The 19136-nt window shown below is 35.6% G+C and overlaps 1 protein-coding gene across 1 annotated transcript in view; it reads left to right on the plus strand.

The window, feature by feature from the left end:
• LOC124232986 (gamma-aminobutyric acid receptor subunit alpha-4-like) overlaps window positions 1–19136 on the plus strand; it is a 61722-nt gene that overhangs the window by 18747 nt on the left and 23839 nt on the right. Inside the window, exons 6-8 of the mRNA XM_046649969.1 lie at window positions 382–525; window positions 2255–2407; window positions 8252–8511. Coding sequence (XP_046505925.1) covers window positions 382–525; window positions 2255–2407; window positions 8252–8511 — 557 coding nt within the window. The remainder of the gene's footprint in view (window positions 1–381; window positions 526–2254; window positions 2408–8251; window positions 8512–19136) is intronic.

Below are 19136 nucleotides of genomic sequence, written 5' to 3' on the forward strand. Positions count from 1 at the left end.
AATTAGAATGGAAAGAAGCAGCAGTTTGACAGTACTTTTTTGTGGTTTATTATTTCTACTTTTCAACTGCTTATCTTATTACTATGGAAACATATCCAAGTGCATTGATGCATACATGGCATTTTAGTCATTTTAGTTGCCTTCGTTTTAGTTTATCCTCCTCCAATCCTTTGGCATAAAATCAAGATATATACCCAATTGCAAGGCTGTTTATTTAATCTCTACCATTTTCTAAATCCCAAACATGTTTGATAAATCATAATGATTATTGTTTTCATTTATTCCATCTTTCCTGAACATGTGTAATGTTCTTAATTGTTGACCATCAATGCTGATGCAAAAGGAGCACTGACTCTAACCACGTTCTGTGCTCTCATTCAGATGCATACCCGAAGAGTGAGATGATTTATACCTGGACGAAAGGTCCTGAGAAATCAGTAGAAGTTCCAAAGGAGTCTTCCAGCTTAGTTCAATATGACTTGATTGGGCAAACCGTATCAAGTGAAACTATCAAATCCATTACGGGTGAGATGTTTAACAATTAAGCTCAATATGCTACTTGGCATTAGCAATGGAGTTTTGTCCTCGCTTTTTCATTGAAATATCTAGTGTTCTCAGGGGACAACAAAAACTTTCCAGAAAGAGGCTTGATGTATAACTTATAGTTAAGAATTTCTTTATTTTTGGGTATAATCTTATTTTGGTTTAAAATAAATTCTGAGTTGATGAGACATGAAAAGTGAGTTGGTTTTCTTATTCATAACAAAAGTCAATAATCAAATATATTAAAACTATTTTGAACAGAATTCTGAGGCAAGAAGTCTGACCATTGAACACTGGACTTTCCCTTTTTCTTTTTTTTGGTGTTTTCCCAAAATCATTTTTATTTTGCCCAATTAATGTGGTGCAACTGTATTTTCAAAAGTAAGAGCAAAATATAAAGCTTAATTACAAAATATATTCAGAGTATACATTAAAGCTGTCACACAAGAAAACGGATATTATTGACCATTCTTGGTCTGTATTTGCTTTTGGAGTATGAATGAAAGAATCATAGAATTTAGTTTTTATCATATTTATTGGGGAAAATTGGCTGATTATTGCTTGTTCTAAAAGTATTCCTTACTCATATATTTTTTGAAAACATTCGTTTTCCAGCCTGAAAGTGGGATTAATATCACATTTTGGGAGGATTTGAGGCTTCTGAATCTTGGACTTCACAGTCTGAGAATAAAGCTACTGCTTTCAAGTAACTTTCTTAATATCTCCCTTTCAGATGTAACATTAAAAATATTCATTAACAGGTACCAGAAATTTTATGGTTTGTTTGCTTATTAGCTTTTAGGTTTTTGTTTAAATGCCAATAAAACTTGAAAGCAGGGATGTTCTATGTGGCTCTACGTTATGTGTGTCTCTTTGTATTTTTCTTCAAATACATAACATTTAGAAATACAGCTCTTCCCTAAAACTAAGACAGTAAGGCAGCCTCTCCCTAAGCATATATACACATTTAATGTATATGTGTATTTCAATTCTTTCTAAAATTAAGCTATATATTTTCATATGTCTGTGTCTATGTGTGTGTGTGTGTGTATGTATTTCCATTTTTTCCTACTGATTTTCCACAAAAGTTAAGTCTAAATTCTGCTCTTGAAAAATACTGAGAATGAAGGTTAATTGCTTTAGCAGTGTTAGACCTTTATTGATTGATTGATTTGATTTGATTTTTTTTGGTGAGGAAGACTGGCCTTGAGCTAACATCTGTTGCCACTCTTCCTCTTCTTTGGCTTGAGGAAGATTGTCCCTGAGCTAACATCTGTGCCATTCTTCCTCTATTTTGTGTGTGGGATGCCACAGCATGGCTTGATGGGCGGTGTGTAGGTCCGCTCAGGGGATCTGAACCCGTTAACCCCAGGCCACCAAACAGAGCTAGCAAACTTAACCATGATGCCCCTGGGCTGACCCCAGTATCAGATCTTTAAAATAGAAAGCACTGCAAGAATTTTTAAAAATTATAGTCCAATATATTAAATTGTTTAACCACTACGTAGAACAAAAGTGTTTTTCTGTGCAATGATGTTCAATATCATTTCCCCCTACTTAGGAACTACATATTTCTCGATGTTTGTGTTGTTATCCACAACAGATAATTTCTTTGCCTAGAATACTGTTTGTTAGTCTGAAATATGACTATGAAGCCATTGAATAATTGCTGCAGAACCAATAATACATTTTCCTCATGTTTTATTTGTAGGTGAATATATTGTTATGACGGTTTACTTCCACCTCAGACGGAAGATGGGTTATTTTATGATTCAGACGTACATTCCATGCATTATGACAGTGATTCTTTCTCAAGTTTCATTCTGGATAAATAAGGAATCAGTTCCAGCTAGGACTGTATTTGGTAATTGCAATTCATTTCTTGGGTATTTTTGTCCACATTACCTTTTGATCATGATTCGTGGGAATAGCCTTAGATATCATTTCTAAGAAAATATTAAGCCGTAATATATCAGGCTGTACTGAGTAAAGAATCATACAAACTTTCATTTTTATCTACCCTGTACAAAGTAATAAGGCTTGAAAGGATGTGGGCAGTCCATTCTTTGGGGCCCCATCAGACTTCCCCTGTTGAGACCAGACAGGTGAAGATCAAGCATGAATCTGGATCTAATTTCACTTTTGGTAATATTCTTGGGCTACTAGCTTAATGCTGTGTAATTGAATTAAAATCATAATCAAGGTGTTAAAATGAAATGCACTGGGTGCTTAAAATAAAACAAATAAAAGTCATGGTTGACTGAATAAGAAAGCCTTACAATAATTTTCCTTTTAATGAAGAGGAACACAATGCAAATAGTTTAGCTGCATTGAATTGGAAGGTATTATATGCTTAGTTTATTAGCTCATTGTTATATTCTATCTGCATCTTTTTTCTGAACACATTTTATTCTTTTTGTTTTTATAGGGGCTTCCTATATATCTTATTCTAAACTATAGGAAGTCCAGAAGACATGAGTTTTAAATTTTTATAGATGTTAATAAGTGTTTTACATATCAGTCATGCTTTTAAATAAAATTAGTTATAATGATGTTTATTTAATTCAATATATTTCTATATTCTTTTTCTATTGATTGTGAGCAGAAAAAGCATTCAGTAGTGGGATAAGAATGAAAATGATCAGAATTGCTCTGAAATGGAGATATAGTCCTCACAAGAGATGCTAATCTCCCTTTTCTTTTTCTATGTGATGGGATCAAAGCTGTGGTATAATATCCTTGTCACATGGTAGCTGAAGGGATGCTGGAGCCAAGGAGCTGGGGAGAGTGGGAACTTCTTATCCCACCTCCCTCTCCATTCAGAGAACTGCTGATAAGGGCATCTTAGTGTTCTCAGCGGACCTGAATGTGGGGATATTTTTGCATAGACCTCCCCCTCCCACCCCTTTAATCCTAGGTTCACTCAAGAAGGTATTGGAATCCTACTGGGGAAACTGTTATGGAAGGGTCAATGCTGGGGGCAGGATGTGACCTCAGAAAGGTGGCGAGCAGGTATAACGGTGCTATCCACTTCATAGAGTTGTGAGGGTTCAATTAAAGAATAACTGCCCATTGCAAGTGTTGAATAAATTTTAGCTATTAAAAATAAGTGTGAAAAAGAAGGAGAGAAAACAGCAAATCTAAGCTTTGGACTCCAATAGGTCAGGGTTTAAAACCCAAATCTGCCACTAATTTTCTCCACCCATAAGATTATGATAACACATGTCCCCTTCATAGACTAGTGAGGATTTAGTTATGCACAGTACTCATTACAGAGTATGTGGAGGACTTTGTACATATTAGTTACTCTCTCCCATATACTCTATCATCTCAGGGAGATCTATTTTTTTCTGACTTGATTTCCTTGATTTTTAATTGTTTTTGAAAGAAAACATATATCTTTCTGTTATGGAATACCGGACACTGTGCTAAATTCTTGATACTCATTATCTCATTTAGTGCTGACACTAACCTTGAGTCTACTCATCATGTTCAAGGGCAGCCTGACTGGGCAGGAAGTATCTGCTGAGGCTAAGTGCCAGACCAAAGTCCCTTAAATTTTCCCAGTACAAATAATATTAGTATTTCAGGAACTATCATGGTTTAAAATAGTAGTCACTTGTCCACATATTATCATATTCTTTTCTATGGTCCTGAAGAATCTAGAACAGAAAATACTGACCCATCAATGATGCCTTTCATGAAGAGATGATAGTGCCATAGCACAGACTCTGGAGTGAGCTAGCCTAGGTTTTCACCCCGAAGTCTACCACTTATTAGCTGTGAACCTTCAATGAGTTACTTCTGCCTGTTTCCTCACGTGTTACAACAGGATGAATGGTTGTACCTAGCTCATAGGTTGCTGTGAGCGTTAAGGGAGTTAATTTGAATAAACCATTTGGAAAAATGCCTACCACGTGGTAAATCCTATTTGTGTCATTTATTATTATGACGGTCCATGCTGCCATCTACCTCATTTGAGAATCACTACTTGGTATTATAATGGGAAGTCCTCTGTATTTTATAGTTATTGTGATTGGTTGATAAGCTTTGAACACTTTCTTTGTTGATTGCAAACTGATAGCCACTGTTCTGTCTCTCTTATCCCCAAATAATAGAAATTTCTAGAATATCCAGAGGGATAGCATTGATTACAGCTGTACCCAAACAATATTTCCTATCCAAATAAGACACTGAAAGGAAATTAAGTAGCATATAGTGAGGATACTGGTAATACTAGTACTAATGATGATAAGATTTGCTGTATACTTTTGGGGTCGTCTTATTTAATCTTCATAATAAGTCAGCATGGTATGCATTATTAATTTTTTATGGATGAGGAAATAGACTCAATGAGATTAATAAACTTGTATAAAATCACCTGTTTAAGTGATGGACCCAAGATAATTTCTGTCTAACTTTGAGAACTCTGCCATTTAACAGATGGACCAAGAAAATTTCTAACTTTGAGAACTCTGCCTTTTATCTTCACAGGGGGCATGGGGATGTGGGGGCTTGTGGAGAATTCCAGAGCTGCTGAGTGAGATTGTATGGATGTGTGCTGAAGGTATTCTGTGGGTAGCTTTTCCCATTTGCCTCTGTCTTGTGCTCATGTGCCAAGATGTTGGTTTTGATTGACAAGGGAAATTATGCCCAATAATTAAGTCTTCAAAGACCTAAGATGTGTCAGAATGGTAATTACTAAACTGTTCATTGAGACTCTAGGATGATATTTTCCTAAGGAAGTTAAGTTTTAAGCATTTGAGGAGCATTAGAAATCAATTTCCTATGAGATTTCGGTAAAAAGTTAATTCTGGGCTGGTATTTATCTTCTATAATTCTCATTTCCCTCTTCACTCAAGGAGAGAATTTGCTGGGTCAGGGATGTTTCTAGAGATCATGCAAAAATAAAACCAAAAAAAAAAACTCAGTGTAAATATGAGAAGTCGAGTGTGCTAAATTCTTCCCAAGGTGGTATGCCTTTCAGTTTTCTAATTATTCCAGTATAGTAAAACATTAAACCTGAGTAAATGCCAGCTGGCATATCTATATCATTACTAGTTCATCTTTTAGGAGTGGCCAGCCAAAAATTCACTCTTGTGTACAGTCTTAGCCTACTCTTACACATCCTCTCCCAGCTCCTGGGCCAGCCAATATGGTGCATTTTCAGCTTCTAAAAACAGGGACTGGCATCAATACTTGAATGTGTCAGAAAAAATTCTATGGTTATTGAAATGTTTTCAGGGTAGATGCCAGCTAAGCCATTTACCACAGATGCACCGTCTTCCTAGATGCAGCGGAAGCCTGGCCTCTTATCTGAACGGTTGGCTTCTGTTTGCTGTTCTTTTGGTGTTTAAGTAAATGCTCCAGCTAAAAGCAGGTATGATAAGCACATCCTTGTCATGCTAGTGCTTTCTTTAAATTTGGACTCCAGGCAGAGAGAGTTTTTTAATGTCTAAAGGGATGACGACTTCAAACGCTTAGCCAATTGTTCATGCCAGTTACTTTCCTAATTTTGCCAACAGTCATAAAATAAGAACCATAATAACTGAAGGGCTATTCTACAAACTTTAAAATCAAGTTGACTCAAAACAATGAAAGAGAAATGGAAAGTGGCCACATATCTAGCCTTTTTTGCAATGATGTCCGTAACATCGTTTAACGTCTTCATGAACCTTGTGATCTACCCTCTCTAACAATCAGAAATTAATTTTTGGACTTATGGCTCAGCAATTGCATTAATATACTGTTTACTTGGCATCAATAAGGGAATTTATTTGCATGAAAGCAGGAGAAAATGAAGACTACTACTTCTTGTCCTCAGGAGAATTTGTTCTATTATAAAAAAAAAAATGCTCAAAGCAACATGGAGAATCCTAAATGGCTTATATTTGAGTTTGAAGTTTCTTTCTGGTTATCACATTATGGTCTTTGTAGAATTTTGTGAATTCTTCTCAGAGTAGTATTCTCTTTTAGACTTCACTGTTCATATTTTATTTCCAGGTGCTTTCAGACTAATTTCTATAATATTATAGGAAATATCTCTAAGAAGCTTGTGGAACATTTTTGAATTCTTAATAGGCCATTAAGGTTAAATTGTTATGAAAAAACAGAAAAATTTTGATTTATCTTTAAACTTTGTAGCTAAAATTTTTCAAAATTAATTTAAGGTTTGTTCATACAGCTCAGAGCCAGCATGGGAACGGTGCCATTTTTCTGAGTTTTACAATAGAGGCCTGAAAATTCTAAAGTCTCTTTCTGAAACAAAGTACAATGAAATCACAATACTTAGTGCATTTTCATAGATAGTTAGATATCTATGTATTTGACTGAATAAATACATTTTAAAATCTATTTTAGACTAATATAAATGTCAAAAATATCACGAATTTTTTTCTTAGGGAGTACAACCAAGTCCTCAATTTTCTTTCTCTGTGTAGTCTATGGAATGTTTTTAAAAGATCTATAGCTCATGTGTTGCACAGTTGGTCTAATTTTTCATGTTCTAGACATTGACAATTCAGTAGGCACTGGAGCTGAAAAAGTGAGTTTATATGTACTGTGCATTTATCGTGTGCCTGACACTATGTGAAATATTATGGTAAATCCTGAAGTAATGTTAGACTCTTCTGCCCTCAAGGAGGTTATGCTCAGTCAAGTTGAGGAAACAAGTCTTGCATACAGGGAACAATACAAGGCAGAATAGAATTCAATGCTGAGTTGAGGAGACAATATCATTTCTCCCTAAATCAAAATATTATGCTTCTTTTATTGTTCCATAGGGCTCACTATCTCTTCAGTTTAACATATATTATTTGACTTTCAGCCAGGGATTGGCATGGATTGGAGTATATAGTTTGGACACCTTCATCATCGTCATCGTCATCATTGTTATCCCCAAACACGTGGGTGGGTCAGTTCAGGAGCTATCCTAGGCAACACATAGAATGAGTTTAAATGGATATAGTAAATCCCCACAGAAATTTCCAAGATTAGCTAGATAACATGGATTAGATCTACAGATAGGAAAAGGTGCAGAAAGGGACACTTGGACAAATATTGGCATCCTTAAATAATGCATATCTCTATAGTTCTGGTGGCAAGTGGAATTTTTCAAGTGAGAATGGGAACTAACCTTTTTCTAGGCTGAGGAGAAGGCTTCCCTGGAGACGATATGCTTCAGAAGCCTGCTGATGAAAGAGAAGTGACTCTATTCTTGTTGCAAATATTTTCCTGCTGACCATAAACTGATGGGTAATAGATGTCCAATATTTTTAAAGCCAAATTGCTCTAGAAATCTATGGAATATACCTTTATCGTTTTATATAAACTAAGCTCTTTCATAACAGGTAATTTATTATTTTAATTGAATAGGTAATATTCAGTTAAAGATCGTAAGTATCTATAATCTTTACAGCAAACTCAATAGGTAGATATCAAAACAAGTCCAGTGAGTTTTCCTAACTAAGCCCAAATCACACTGAGCCAATGCTTTGAAGAGCCAGGATTTGAATCATATCTTTCTCTCACTCCAAAGCCTATGCTAGTTTCACTGAACCATTAGGATTCAAATCTTCCATCACAGATGGTTTGATTTGAGTTACTGCAAACTTTGTTACCTGCACCCCACCAAATACCTAAGTCTTTTTGTTTGTTTATGTTGTGCATAGAAGTAATGGTAAAGTATTTTGTCTCTTTTGCTTTGAAGGAATAACCACAGTCCTCACCATGACCACACTGAGCATCAGTGCACGACATTCTTTGCCCAAAGTGTCTTACGCTACTGCCATGGACTGGTTCATAGCTGTCTGCTTTGCTTTTGTATTTTCGGCCCTTATTGAGTTTGCTGCTGTCAACTATTTTACCAATATTCAAATGGAAAAAGCCAAAAAGAAGACGTCGAAAGCTCTCCAGGAAATTCCAGCTGTTCCAGTGCTGAGAGAAAAGCATCCTGAAGTACGTTTGCAGGTATTTGACTTAATCTCCTTCAGTTTAAGATTTCAGCTTTTTTCTTGGTCACATTTGCATCACCAGGGGAAAAACCGAAAACCTAAAAATCCCAATGACAATTTGAAAGTCAATTTAAAAATCCAGGAAATTATAAAATGATAATTATGAATTTAAACTTTAAAACCATGATTAATCACTTAGAAATTAAGCAGCTCAGGGGGCTGGCCCCGTGGCGGAGTGGTTAAGTTCGCGTGCTCCGCTGCAGGCGGCCCAGTGTTTCGTTGGTTCGAATCCTGGGTGCGGACATGGCACTGCTCATCAAACCACGCTGAGGCAGCATCCCACATGCCACAACTAGATGGACCCACAACGAAGAATATACAACTATGTACCGGGGGGCTTTGGGGAGAAAAAGGAAAAAAATAAAATCTTAAAAAAAAAAAAAATTAAGCAGCTCTGGATGAGCTAGATGTACATGGAACTAGTTGTTTGAAAGTTTTTTTCAGAATTAAACATTTTTGACAGAAAGGGGCAAAATCTTATGTGTACTATTAAGGGGAACCTGTGGATATCTTTGAGTGGGTTGGAAAGGCATTTAGTAGAATTCAGTGAACAAAGTAAAGCAGCGGTTCTTAACATGGCCCCACATTAGAGTCACCCCATGAGGCTGGGTGCAGCCTGTGCTTCGATTTAAGACGAATAAAACCAATAAGTAAGAGGGCTCATAGTTGTAGTTGATGTACATCCAAAATTGAAAATTCTCACCCTAAGGGGCAGATCTAAAAGGATGTGAAAGCCTAATAAGAGCTACAGCAATTTACACTGGGCACATCTGTGATTTGATATTAAAAAAAAATTTTTGAGTGACTTTTTTCTCATGGACTCCAGTTGTTCAAAAATAACAGATCTTCATGTCAACAGGTCCTCTTCCCCCCTCCCCATCTCCCCAGATCTCTACTCTCTCTCCCTCACTCTTACTCTACTCAGCTTCTTTCTTGAATCAGCAGACAGGTGTCTGTGGTCACTTGTACACACCCTGATGGCTGGTGCCACAAATGGTGACCCAAAACTCTTTTTGTCTGCGTGTGCCCAAATCAAAGCATATATACATCATCAACTTTATTCTTCTAGGTGTTAACTCTTTCCCTTACTTAGTCATTCATTCAGTTTTTCACTCATTAAAAAATATACATTTAATGCCAACTGTGTGCCAGACCCTATTTATGGTCTTGGAATCCACAGTATACAAAAATCCTCAGCAAATATCCTACCCTGTGGAGTTTACATTTAAACTTTAATTAATTAATTAATTAAATTAAGTGTAGGATGAGGAGAGGGAGACAGATGATCTAAAAAACAAATAAAAATAAACATAGTTTACTGTTCCCTTAAAAAAATCAAGCCTTTGATTTATTTATATATTTATTTTACTGTTTCTGTTTTCTAACTTTTGATTCATAATTTATTTTAACACCATCTTTCTACAGGTTAATTTTGTTACTCTTCTTCTAGCTACTTGAGTTTAATACTTACTAATTTATTTTCACTGTTTCTTATTTAATAATAAAATTTGCTTTATTGCGGTGAGATTTCTTTTGCATAAAGCTTAGGCCATAATTCATAACTTTTGATATATGAAATTATCATAATTATTTGTTAAATATTCCGCAATTATGTTCTGTTTCTCTCTATGGCTAAGACTTGTTTGGAAGATAATATCAAAATTTCCAAATGTGATTTTGTTTGTTTATTTAGCTCTGCTGCTTATCTTTACTTGTGTCATGCTGTGTTCAGGAATGTTACCTGTACAGATTTGAATGTGACTGATACTTTTATTCTGCCCTGAATTATGCTAAAAACTTATATGTGTTTGATAGCAATTTGGAAGGAGTTGATTTTTAGTTATTAAATTAATTTTACTTAAAGGGTTATTGTTTCACCCTTTTAATGAGTCACTTGTTGTCTTCCTGATGTTTCAAATACCAAGAAAGATATGAAAAATTATCCCATTAATATTATGAGATTCTGTTAATATGTTTTGCATTTTAACTATTTTTGTTTTATACACTTTGATGCTGTGATATTCAACATGTAAAGAGTCATAACTGCTCTGTTTCAATATCAGTCTATGGATTTAATCATAAAATAGCCTTTTATTTTTTGTCCCATCTCCTACCTTTCCCTTGAATTCTATTTGGCCTGATTTTAATATTTTTCATATTCCTTCTTTCTTTTTGTTTTTGGTGAAGAAGATTTGCTCTGAGCTAACACCTGTTGCCAATCTTCCCCCTTATTTTTGGCTTGAGGAGGATTAGCCTGGAGCTAACATCTGTGCCAATCTTCCTCTGTTTTGTAAGTGGGTCACCGCCATGGCATGGCTTGACAAGCAGCATGTAGGTCCACACCCGGGATCTGAACTCAGGCTGCTGAAGCAGAGTGCACCGCACTTCACCACTATGCCATGGAGCTGGCCCCTATATTCTTTCTTAATATTAACTTTTGTAATATATCTCTATTGCTAAATTTTCCTTCTTTGTTCTTTTTTCATGTACTTTGGAAACTATATCACATTTTTATTTCACTAATGGTTAACTTTAACTTTTAAAACAACATGTTTCAATTTATGATTTTCTAATAATGTTGAAATTGTAAAATATATTGACTCTTTCATGTTGCTATTAACTCCCCCAACCCCAGGTTTGCTCAAGTCCAAAGATTCTGGATTTAGAGACATATTTTGTATATATAACTTTTTCTGTTTATAATGAGTTAATGGTATTCTCTTTTTATTTTTGCAAAATGATGAGACTCCTTGTGCTAGTATTACAATATTGTAAATACTTGAAAGTACCCCTTAACCAGAGTACAAGTATTCTTCAGAATTTCAAAAGGTGAAAAGAAAACCAATAATCATCTATTTGCTCCTTGAAACATATCTCTTGACTATAGCAATTGCCATCGCTGGTAGATGCTTGGTTGAGCACATCCAATTGGTTAAGTCCACTCTGATTCAGAAACTCCTCTTGGCAGCATGGACCACATGCTGTGTGCTAATGGCAAAACCAAGATCAAGAAGATGAAATTTGTGAAGGGCATAGAGTCGTAGTATTTAAGGGTTAGGAAGGACTTTATAATAAATCTAGTCAAAATATGAATCATATGCTTTGTGTCCTCTACAATGTGTAACTATATATGTGTGATAATTTGAATCTCCACAGCAGTTTAGTTGACGAATATCTGTGTTCTAAAGACAGTGATGAATGAGTTGGCCCGCCCATCCTCCTGACTCTAGATTGCTGCCAGAGCGCAGCTGGCTTTGGAGTGTCAGTTGTGTCATTGAATGGCTTCAGGGTCAGGTTCAACTTTGAAGGTTGAGAACACATGAAAATTGAGGGAGAAAGAGAGAGACAGAAAGAAAAAGATACATACGGAGAAAGCAATCAATAAGGGGAAAGAGTGTGTTAGGAGCAAAGTTTTAAAACATGTTACTGGAAAGAAATATTCTAAGAATCTTATAAGGTTTGGAGTTCCAGTAGAGATTCTAACCAGACAGCTGAATTTTGCTTATTCTAATATGTGTTTCAACTTGTATGGCTGTTTATTTATTTGAATGATATTGCTGTGTTTAAACTGTGTTTGGAATTGCCTTCAGAGTCTACATGACATTTGGTAACTCGATAGTCCTTTGGGTAAGCTCACTAGTGGTTTGTTTTGTTGTCACTATATGTGACCTATGGACTGTTAATGGCCTGGCAGAGGTTTGTGGTGACATTTCTGTTCTTTGGGAATTGCAAGGCTTATGATTTATGGAATATTTATGAAGCAAGGAGAAAAGGTCGGTTGGAGAATCTAAGAGCAGTTATGGGCAGCTTCAGCATGTCTTTGGGCATCTCAGGAGGCAAAGCAGCTGTTTTGTTTCTACCTCAAAACTACCTTGATTCTGCCTTTGACATTGTCCTTCCAATATTTGAGTTGGGCTCCATTTTTGTGGTTCTATCCTTCCATACCCTTTCTACTTCTTAGAGTACCTACTCTCTCACTGATGCAAGGGATTTGGATTAATAAGATGATTTGGAAAATAACTATAAAATAAAAAGAGACTGTTTCTTTAAAAAATCGTGTTTTTAAAAAAGTCACTTGAAAATAGAGGCTATAGTCCTTGTTTGGTTGGAATGTATGCACATTGCATCTTGTGAAAAAAATCCAATTATATAATGACTCTTGAACTCTTAAATTGTGTCAGGTACTATGTGATATGCTTTACATGTATTACTTAATTTCAAGCTCACAATAACTATTTTGCAGATGAAGAAACTGAGGCTTGCAGTTGTTAAGTGCTAATTCAGGCTAATACAGCTAGAAAATGGTAAACACAATATTTAAATTAATTCAGCTATGTCTGAGTGCAATGTTTGTTCTCTTAAACTCTATTTTATAGTATTTAATTTATTATGTGTCTATAAAGATAGCCATTAAAATATATATAGATATATAACATATTATTTTATAATCAGCCCAATGCAGAGGTTTTTTATGAATAGAAAACAATAGCAAAATACTCTGAATACTCTTTATGTGCCAGTAAGAAGAACTTCTACGGACATTTATATATAATTTAATTCTAACAATTTATAAAATATGTCCTGTTATTATCCATGTTTTATCAGTGAGGAAATTGATAGTTAAAGATCAAGTAATCTGCTGAAGTTCGTCTATCTGGTAAGTGGCAGTGCTGGACCAGTAAACCCTATATTTTTAAACCTCAGGTCTTAATGACTGATTAGAAATGTTGGATGAGGGAAACAGAGGAGGAGATGAATGATAGCGGCATCATTCACTAGGATAGGGAAGAGCAATGAAGCACGTTTAATAAAGAAGTTAATTAGTTCAAGTTTAGTTAGGTGGAAATTTCCATAGCAGGACATTTTCCCCTATCCCACAATAATGATGACTTTCTTTTTTCAAAGTACAAGTGCATACTTCACTGCATACCTTTTCTCTCCCATCTACCTAATTCTGTTGTCTGTTTCCATTTCACTGTGACAGTTCTTCATGGACTTTTCAATTTTAAAGTGTTCGTTGATTCTTACAGGGATATTTGTAAAATTAAAGAGCTATTTGCTCTGCTTAGAGTCTTTAAGAAAAAAGATGATATAAAAAATGTATAAGTAATTCGAGATACACCTTGGATTCAATAATTCAAGTGTACTCATGAGAATCTCCCTTTTTACAACCCATTCTTCAAAGTCAAGCTCCTAGCCTTATTTTCCATATTTGGCTCATTCTGACTGATCTCAAAGATATGGTCACAAGTATCCACATCTACAAATTGAGGGCAATAGTAGAACCTACTGGAAAGGCTTATAGTGAGGATTAAATTACATCATGCATGTGAAGTACACAGTACAGTGCTTAGTGCCCAGTAAATAATAACTGTGATTATTATTATCCTTTATTTCTTTAAGCACCACCAACATTTAAAGTACACGTTGCAGAATTTATCATTGATAATATCCTGAAGTATTTACCATAAACTGTTTCATATGTGACTGCTATATTTATCTAGCTAGATGGTAAGCTCTTTAATAAAACTGACGATGGCTTCATTCTATTTTCCCAGATAGCACATAGCACAGGGTTTAATAGTTAGAATTGTTTATTGGTGGATTATGATGAGCCAACTATAGGAACAGGACAATAAGAAATGTATCGCCTCTAAAAATCAATTATTTATCACCAATTTCAAAAAACATTTGTCTTTTATGTAAAATTCTTTCTCACCAGAGCAAATGTGAACATCAGGCAGATGTTAAGCAGTGAGTTAGAGCCAGGTTACTGTGAGCATCTAGAACAGCAGAGAACTCATTCTTAGCATTCTGAGGCACAGTTGTCAGCAGTTGGACTTTGAGAGTGGGCAGCAACAGAGAACTGATGAGGTCTTGAAAACAAAGAGAGCAAAGCAAAAAATCTACAAGTGCAGCTATGCATTATAAGGAAAGTATAGTTTGTTGTCCTTTGGTCATTTTAGTCATATCAGTGGCTGTGAATGACATCAATGTTAAACACGATTCCCCAGGCCTTGGCAATATGCAAGCTTCATTCCATTGCAATAGGGTGTACAAACTAGGTCAGTTTCAGATTTTCGTTTCAATCATTCTCCAAATTCCTCTTAGAAATGATGTTCTTTAAATAGTTGAAGCTAAAATGCAAAAAAACCTTTTATTTTTCCACTTGTCCTTATTTCTTTCATTTCTTAACTTAGTTTAAAATCCCTTTCCTTGGCAGTTTGAAAAAGGACATGAAGCAGTACTGTCAGTTCACTTGACATTTAGGTGTGTCTGTGACAGTAGTTTAATGACATTCTTTAAATCTTATATAAGTCGTACCTCCCCAAACCCATACCTTTTTTCAGTTCAGAATGTTCTTTAGTTAGTAGTGCTCTTTAGGCAATGAGTAATTGTTTAATTGCACAATTATTAAACTGTATGATTTAAATGTCAAGAATATCTGAATTATGTTTCATCTTCAGCCATATTTTTCATCTGTTAGATTTATTGTGTGTCTTGTGCAGGTTCCTGAGAAATTTACAGGTTGCTAACCCGTGAGAGCAATTCTAGTCATTTAACAAGTGTTTACCAGGCAACTAATATGCACCAGTCACCATGCAAGGCATTGGGGACTCAAAGACAAAACCTAGGAACTTAGTCTAGTGAAGGAGACAGGCTATTAATCTTGTGAGTGACTATATTTGGTATCTGGAAGTGTGGTCCGAGTCTTGATTAGAATAATCCAAGCAGGCTTATCATAGTGCAAACTCAGTGTCAAATCTTCATTGCTGCCTTACACCTGTCTGATGCAACGCCGATCCACATATCCGATTATATACTGGGAACCTGTTATATTTGTGGATATATTTATGGGACACCTATTAAGTATCAGTATTCTAGGAATACTGTGCTCACTCCCTTCATAGATATGAGGGTAGTGGAAAGGACAGACATTCAACGATTAATTTCAAATAATTAAATAATGAGAAATGTGCAAAATGCTGTCAAGGAGAGGTAGAGGGAATCGTGATAAATTGTATCAGAGAAAGTTAAACTGAGACTTCAAATTATTTCCTTGAAAAGCAAAAAGTGACAAAGGATATCATTCAAAATGACAAAGGGAGGAGAAACAATCAATTTTAGTAGTTTATTGAAACAATATTGTGCATATTTTGGTAATTATTGATAATAACATCACATGGGAAGAAAATGCCAACATTAGCTTCATAATTGAAAATTTAGGCTCTGTCCTCTTCCAGAAGGGGAAACGTCATAATTTTAATGCCTCATTAAGAAGGCTACTTATATTAGCTATGGTTCAAGGAGGGAGTGGGGCATCTTACAAACCTCGTGTAATGTAGTGTGAGGTGTGTGTGTGGTACAGATATAGATTAACAGTAAATTTGTTCTTTTATTTGCATGTATTCTCTGTTTACAAATATCATAGCAAAGGAAGAAGGCATGAAGTCTATCTATTTAGTACATAGAATTTGGAGAGGTAGCATATCACCATCATCATCATCATCATTTATTGAGTGTCTGTGATGTGCCATATATATACAGTGCTAGTTGCTTTACATGTGTTATCTTAATGTCCACAATGAGTCCTGGGATAAGCGGCTGTGTTGTTATCCACGTAATTTTATGGTTGAGGAAAATGAGCCTGGGTGAAATGTTTCGGACACTTTCAGTTCCATGGTGCTGCCTCTCACCCTTGAGAAAACAGCTAGGCACGAAGGGATTTTTATCTTTACTCTCAGTTCTCCAGTGTAGTTTTTGTCATACAATCCAATATTTGGGTTTGCATTTCTCTATCTGTTAGATGATGCAGTTAGACAAGATTATATCCAATTCCCTTCTAATTTAAAAATGTGTGTTCCTACAAACTCACTCACTCTCTATCACTAATGCCAGCTTGCTTTGTGCTCTTTAGCCTGCGCTTGCTTTAGTAAAAACTGATTAGAGGGACGTTGGTTCTTTTCGGGCTCACCTAATCAGATCAAATTAAATATTCAGGTTATTTTATGTGCACCTATACAGCAAAAATCCATACAGTTCCAACAGCAGTTACAGCATCAACTGGTACTGTGTCACTATGTACCAGAGAGTATTTGAAGCATTTTACATATATTAACTCATATAATTGTCATAGCAATCCTGGCCTGTCTTCATCCTATTTTACAGGTGGGGAAATGGAGACCCCGAGGCCTACGTGATTTGTCCAAAATCATACAGCTGTGAAGCAACTGAGCCTAGATTTAAACCCAGGTAGTCAGGCTCCAGAGTCTAGGTTTACAACAGCTAGAGATTGCTACCCCTCAGTTACAGCCTACTACCACCAGTGTTGACCTTCTTCTGTGCCTACCGCCACATACTCACGCCTCACCCTGTTCCCAGTTTTTCTGAAGGTTGTCTTAATGTTCACATTGTTGAAAGCGTAAGCCATACTCTGAAACTCTACCCCATTTATAAAGCAGTCCTATCCCTTAGCTAGTAGTTTAGTTTACATAGAAGCCAAAGTCATAGAAGATTAGTCACAGTCTCCAAATCTCCAATTTTGCATAAAATATATGTGGGTTTTTTTCAAGGCTAAAAATCGCCAAGTGGTTTAGCACAGTCATTTCGACAAACTGTAGACTAACCCATAGTTTTCCCAATTTTTTGATATTTTAAGCATTCAAAAGTATTACTATTACTTTTGGTTTGAAATAACTTATCTTACAGGCATTAATAGATTCAATTAACAATATTTACTTACAACATACATTCAGAAGAATTCAGTTTTAAAGGTTATGGGGAAAATTTTTAAAAAGTTCAAGAGGTGGTTTTGGCCCTAAATGAAATTAGACTATGGTAAGTGACAAGGTACAGTGATGTAAATAATCAAGGGGAACAGATGTTCTGTAGGGACCAAGGACTGTTGTAAAGCAACGTGCTGAACTTCGGGAGGGGCTGGCGGGAGAACTCAGCCTGGTGTTGAGGTGTATTTTACTGACGGTCAGCAGCAAAGAAGTGAACCAGTTCATTACTGTAAGTATCATTAGTTTGGTTTGTGATACTTACAGACTAGCTTAAGGATCATTCTAGAATTGTATAATTAATCAGCTATTACTGTATTGTATTGGAATTTTTATTACTTCTCCATTTACTCTATTACTTTCCAGCACATCTGGCACAAATTTGCTCAGAACCTAGCAAGTGCTCAAGAAATACTTAGTGATTGATTTCCTTCCTCATACGACTGAGATACAGGCTCAGTTGCCAGGGATAGCAATATATGAAGGAACCACATACATATTTTCACAGGTGAAATTTTATTAAAAGGTTTTTAAAATGATGTTTCAAATTTTTATTAATTTGGTGATTTTTTCCTCTATGTTAGCAATGTGAGTGGGCCAGCACTTCTTGTTAGAGTTTAAAAAAAATTCGGCTTCAAAAATATACAGCTGCTTGAAACAAATTCCCTCAATGTTTAGCTACATTTTCCAGTAAGTTCTCTTCCCTAAACTACTGAGTAAGATTATTCATTCCTTCTGGTTTATTTGGCTAAGCTGCCAATTTCCCTTTTGCTATTTTGAGGGACTAATTTCCCACAACATAATATACATCGCTAAATCTCTAGCTTTTCACTTACCTCAGATGATTTAGAAGTTTCAAGAATCCTCAGTTCAGATATTACTTATTTCATTTCACTTAAATAGATTAGAGAAATTATGCATAAAAAGTCTTCGGTAGAAGATAATTATGTATTTTGGTCAATTTAAGGAGAGGATCCTTACAATCAGGTTGTGTGGCATGATGTGTTTTTCTAAATATTTTCTAGTATTTCAGATCCCTCATGATTCTTACCCTTCCTAGTTTCTTTGCTTGAATAATACCTCGTATTCTTTCTCAAAGTCTTTTCTGCTGCCCTTGTTAGTGATCCTGAATTTTCACATTCCTCTTGCTTAGTTATTCTGTAGGATTCTACTCTTTCTCTCTCAGTTTTTCTCTCTTGAACTTTGACTTCAATTTTTATAACTGTAATATTTTCATATAGATGACTAGCATGGGGATTTCTCTATTCTCTCCAGTGTCATGACTCACCAACAATGTGGTCCACTGAATTTTTCTTCTCTCTCAAACTATCTCTCTCTTTAGAGGGAAGATTGGCTAAAACAAAGTTTTTGTCTCATTTTACTTGTGTTTTATTTGGCTATTTGAAAATAATTGTGGACTCCATAGTCAGAGGAAAGGCTGTCTTTAGAAGATTCAGAGAAGAGAATTGGGGTGGAGGATGACAGTGGGTTTAGTTTCTCTGTGAACACTTTCTATTTTTGCCACCCTGGAAGGTTTTTCTAAGGCCAGTCAGTTTAATGTGGATATCAAGGGGTCCCTTGAAAGTAAAAATTTGTACCGTGAAAATATTAGATAAAGGGAGGAGGTGTGGAGGTAGAGGAGCACCACCATTTAGCATATCTATACTCTCTCTTTGGCAAGATCTTTGGCACTTGAGGGATGACATTTTCAGAGAACTTGGCAGAAGGTGGGGAGGACTCTGTATCCAAAAAGCAGAAAGTCAACTCTTTATATACAAAGTGAGTATACTATTGTCTC

Source organism: Equus quagga, unplaced genomic scaffold (assembly GCF_021613505.1).
Source record: "Equus quagga isolate Etosha38 unplaced genomic scaffold, UCLA_HA_Equagga_1.0 146_RagTag, whole genome shotgun sequence".
NCBI classification, from domain to species: domain Eukaryota; kingdom Metazoa; phylum Chordata; class Mammalia; order Perissodactyla; family Equidae; genus Equus; species Equus quagga.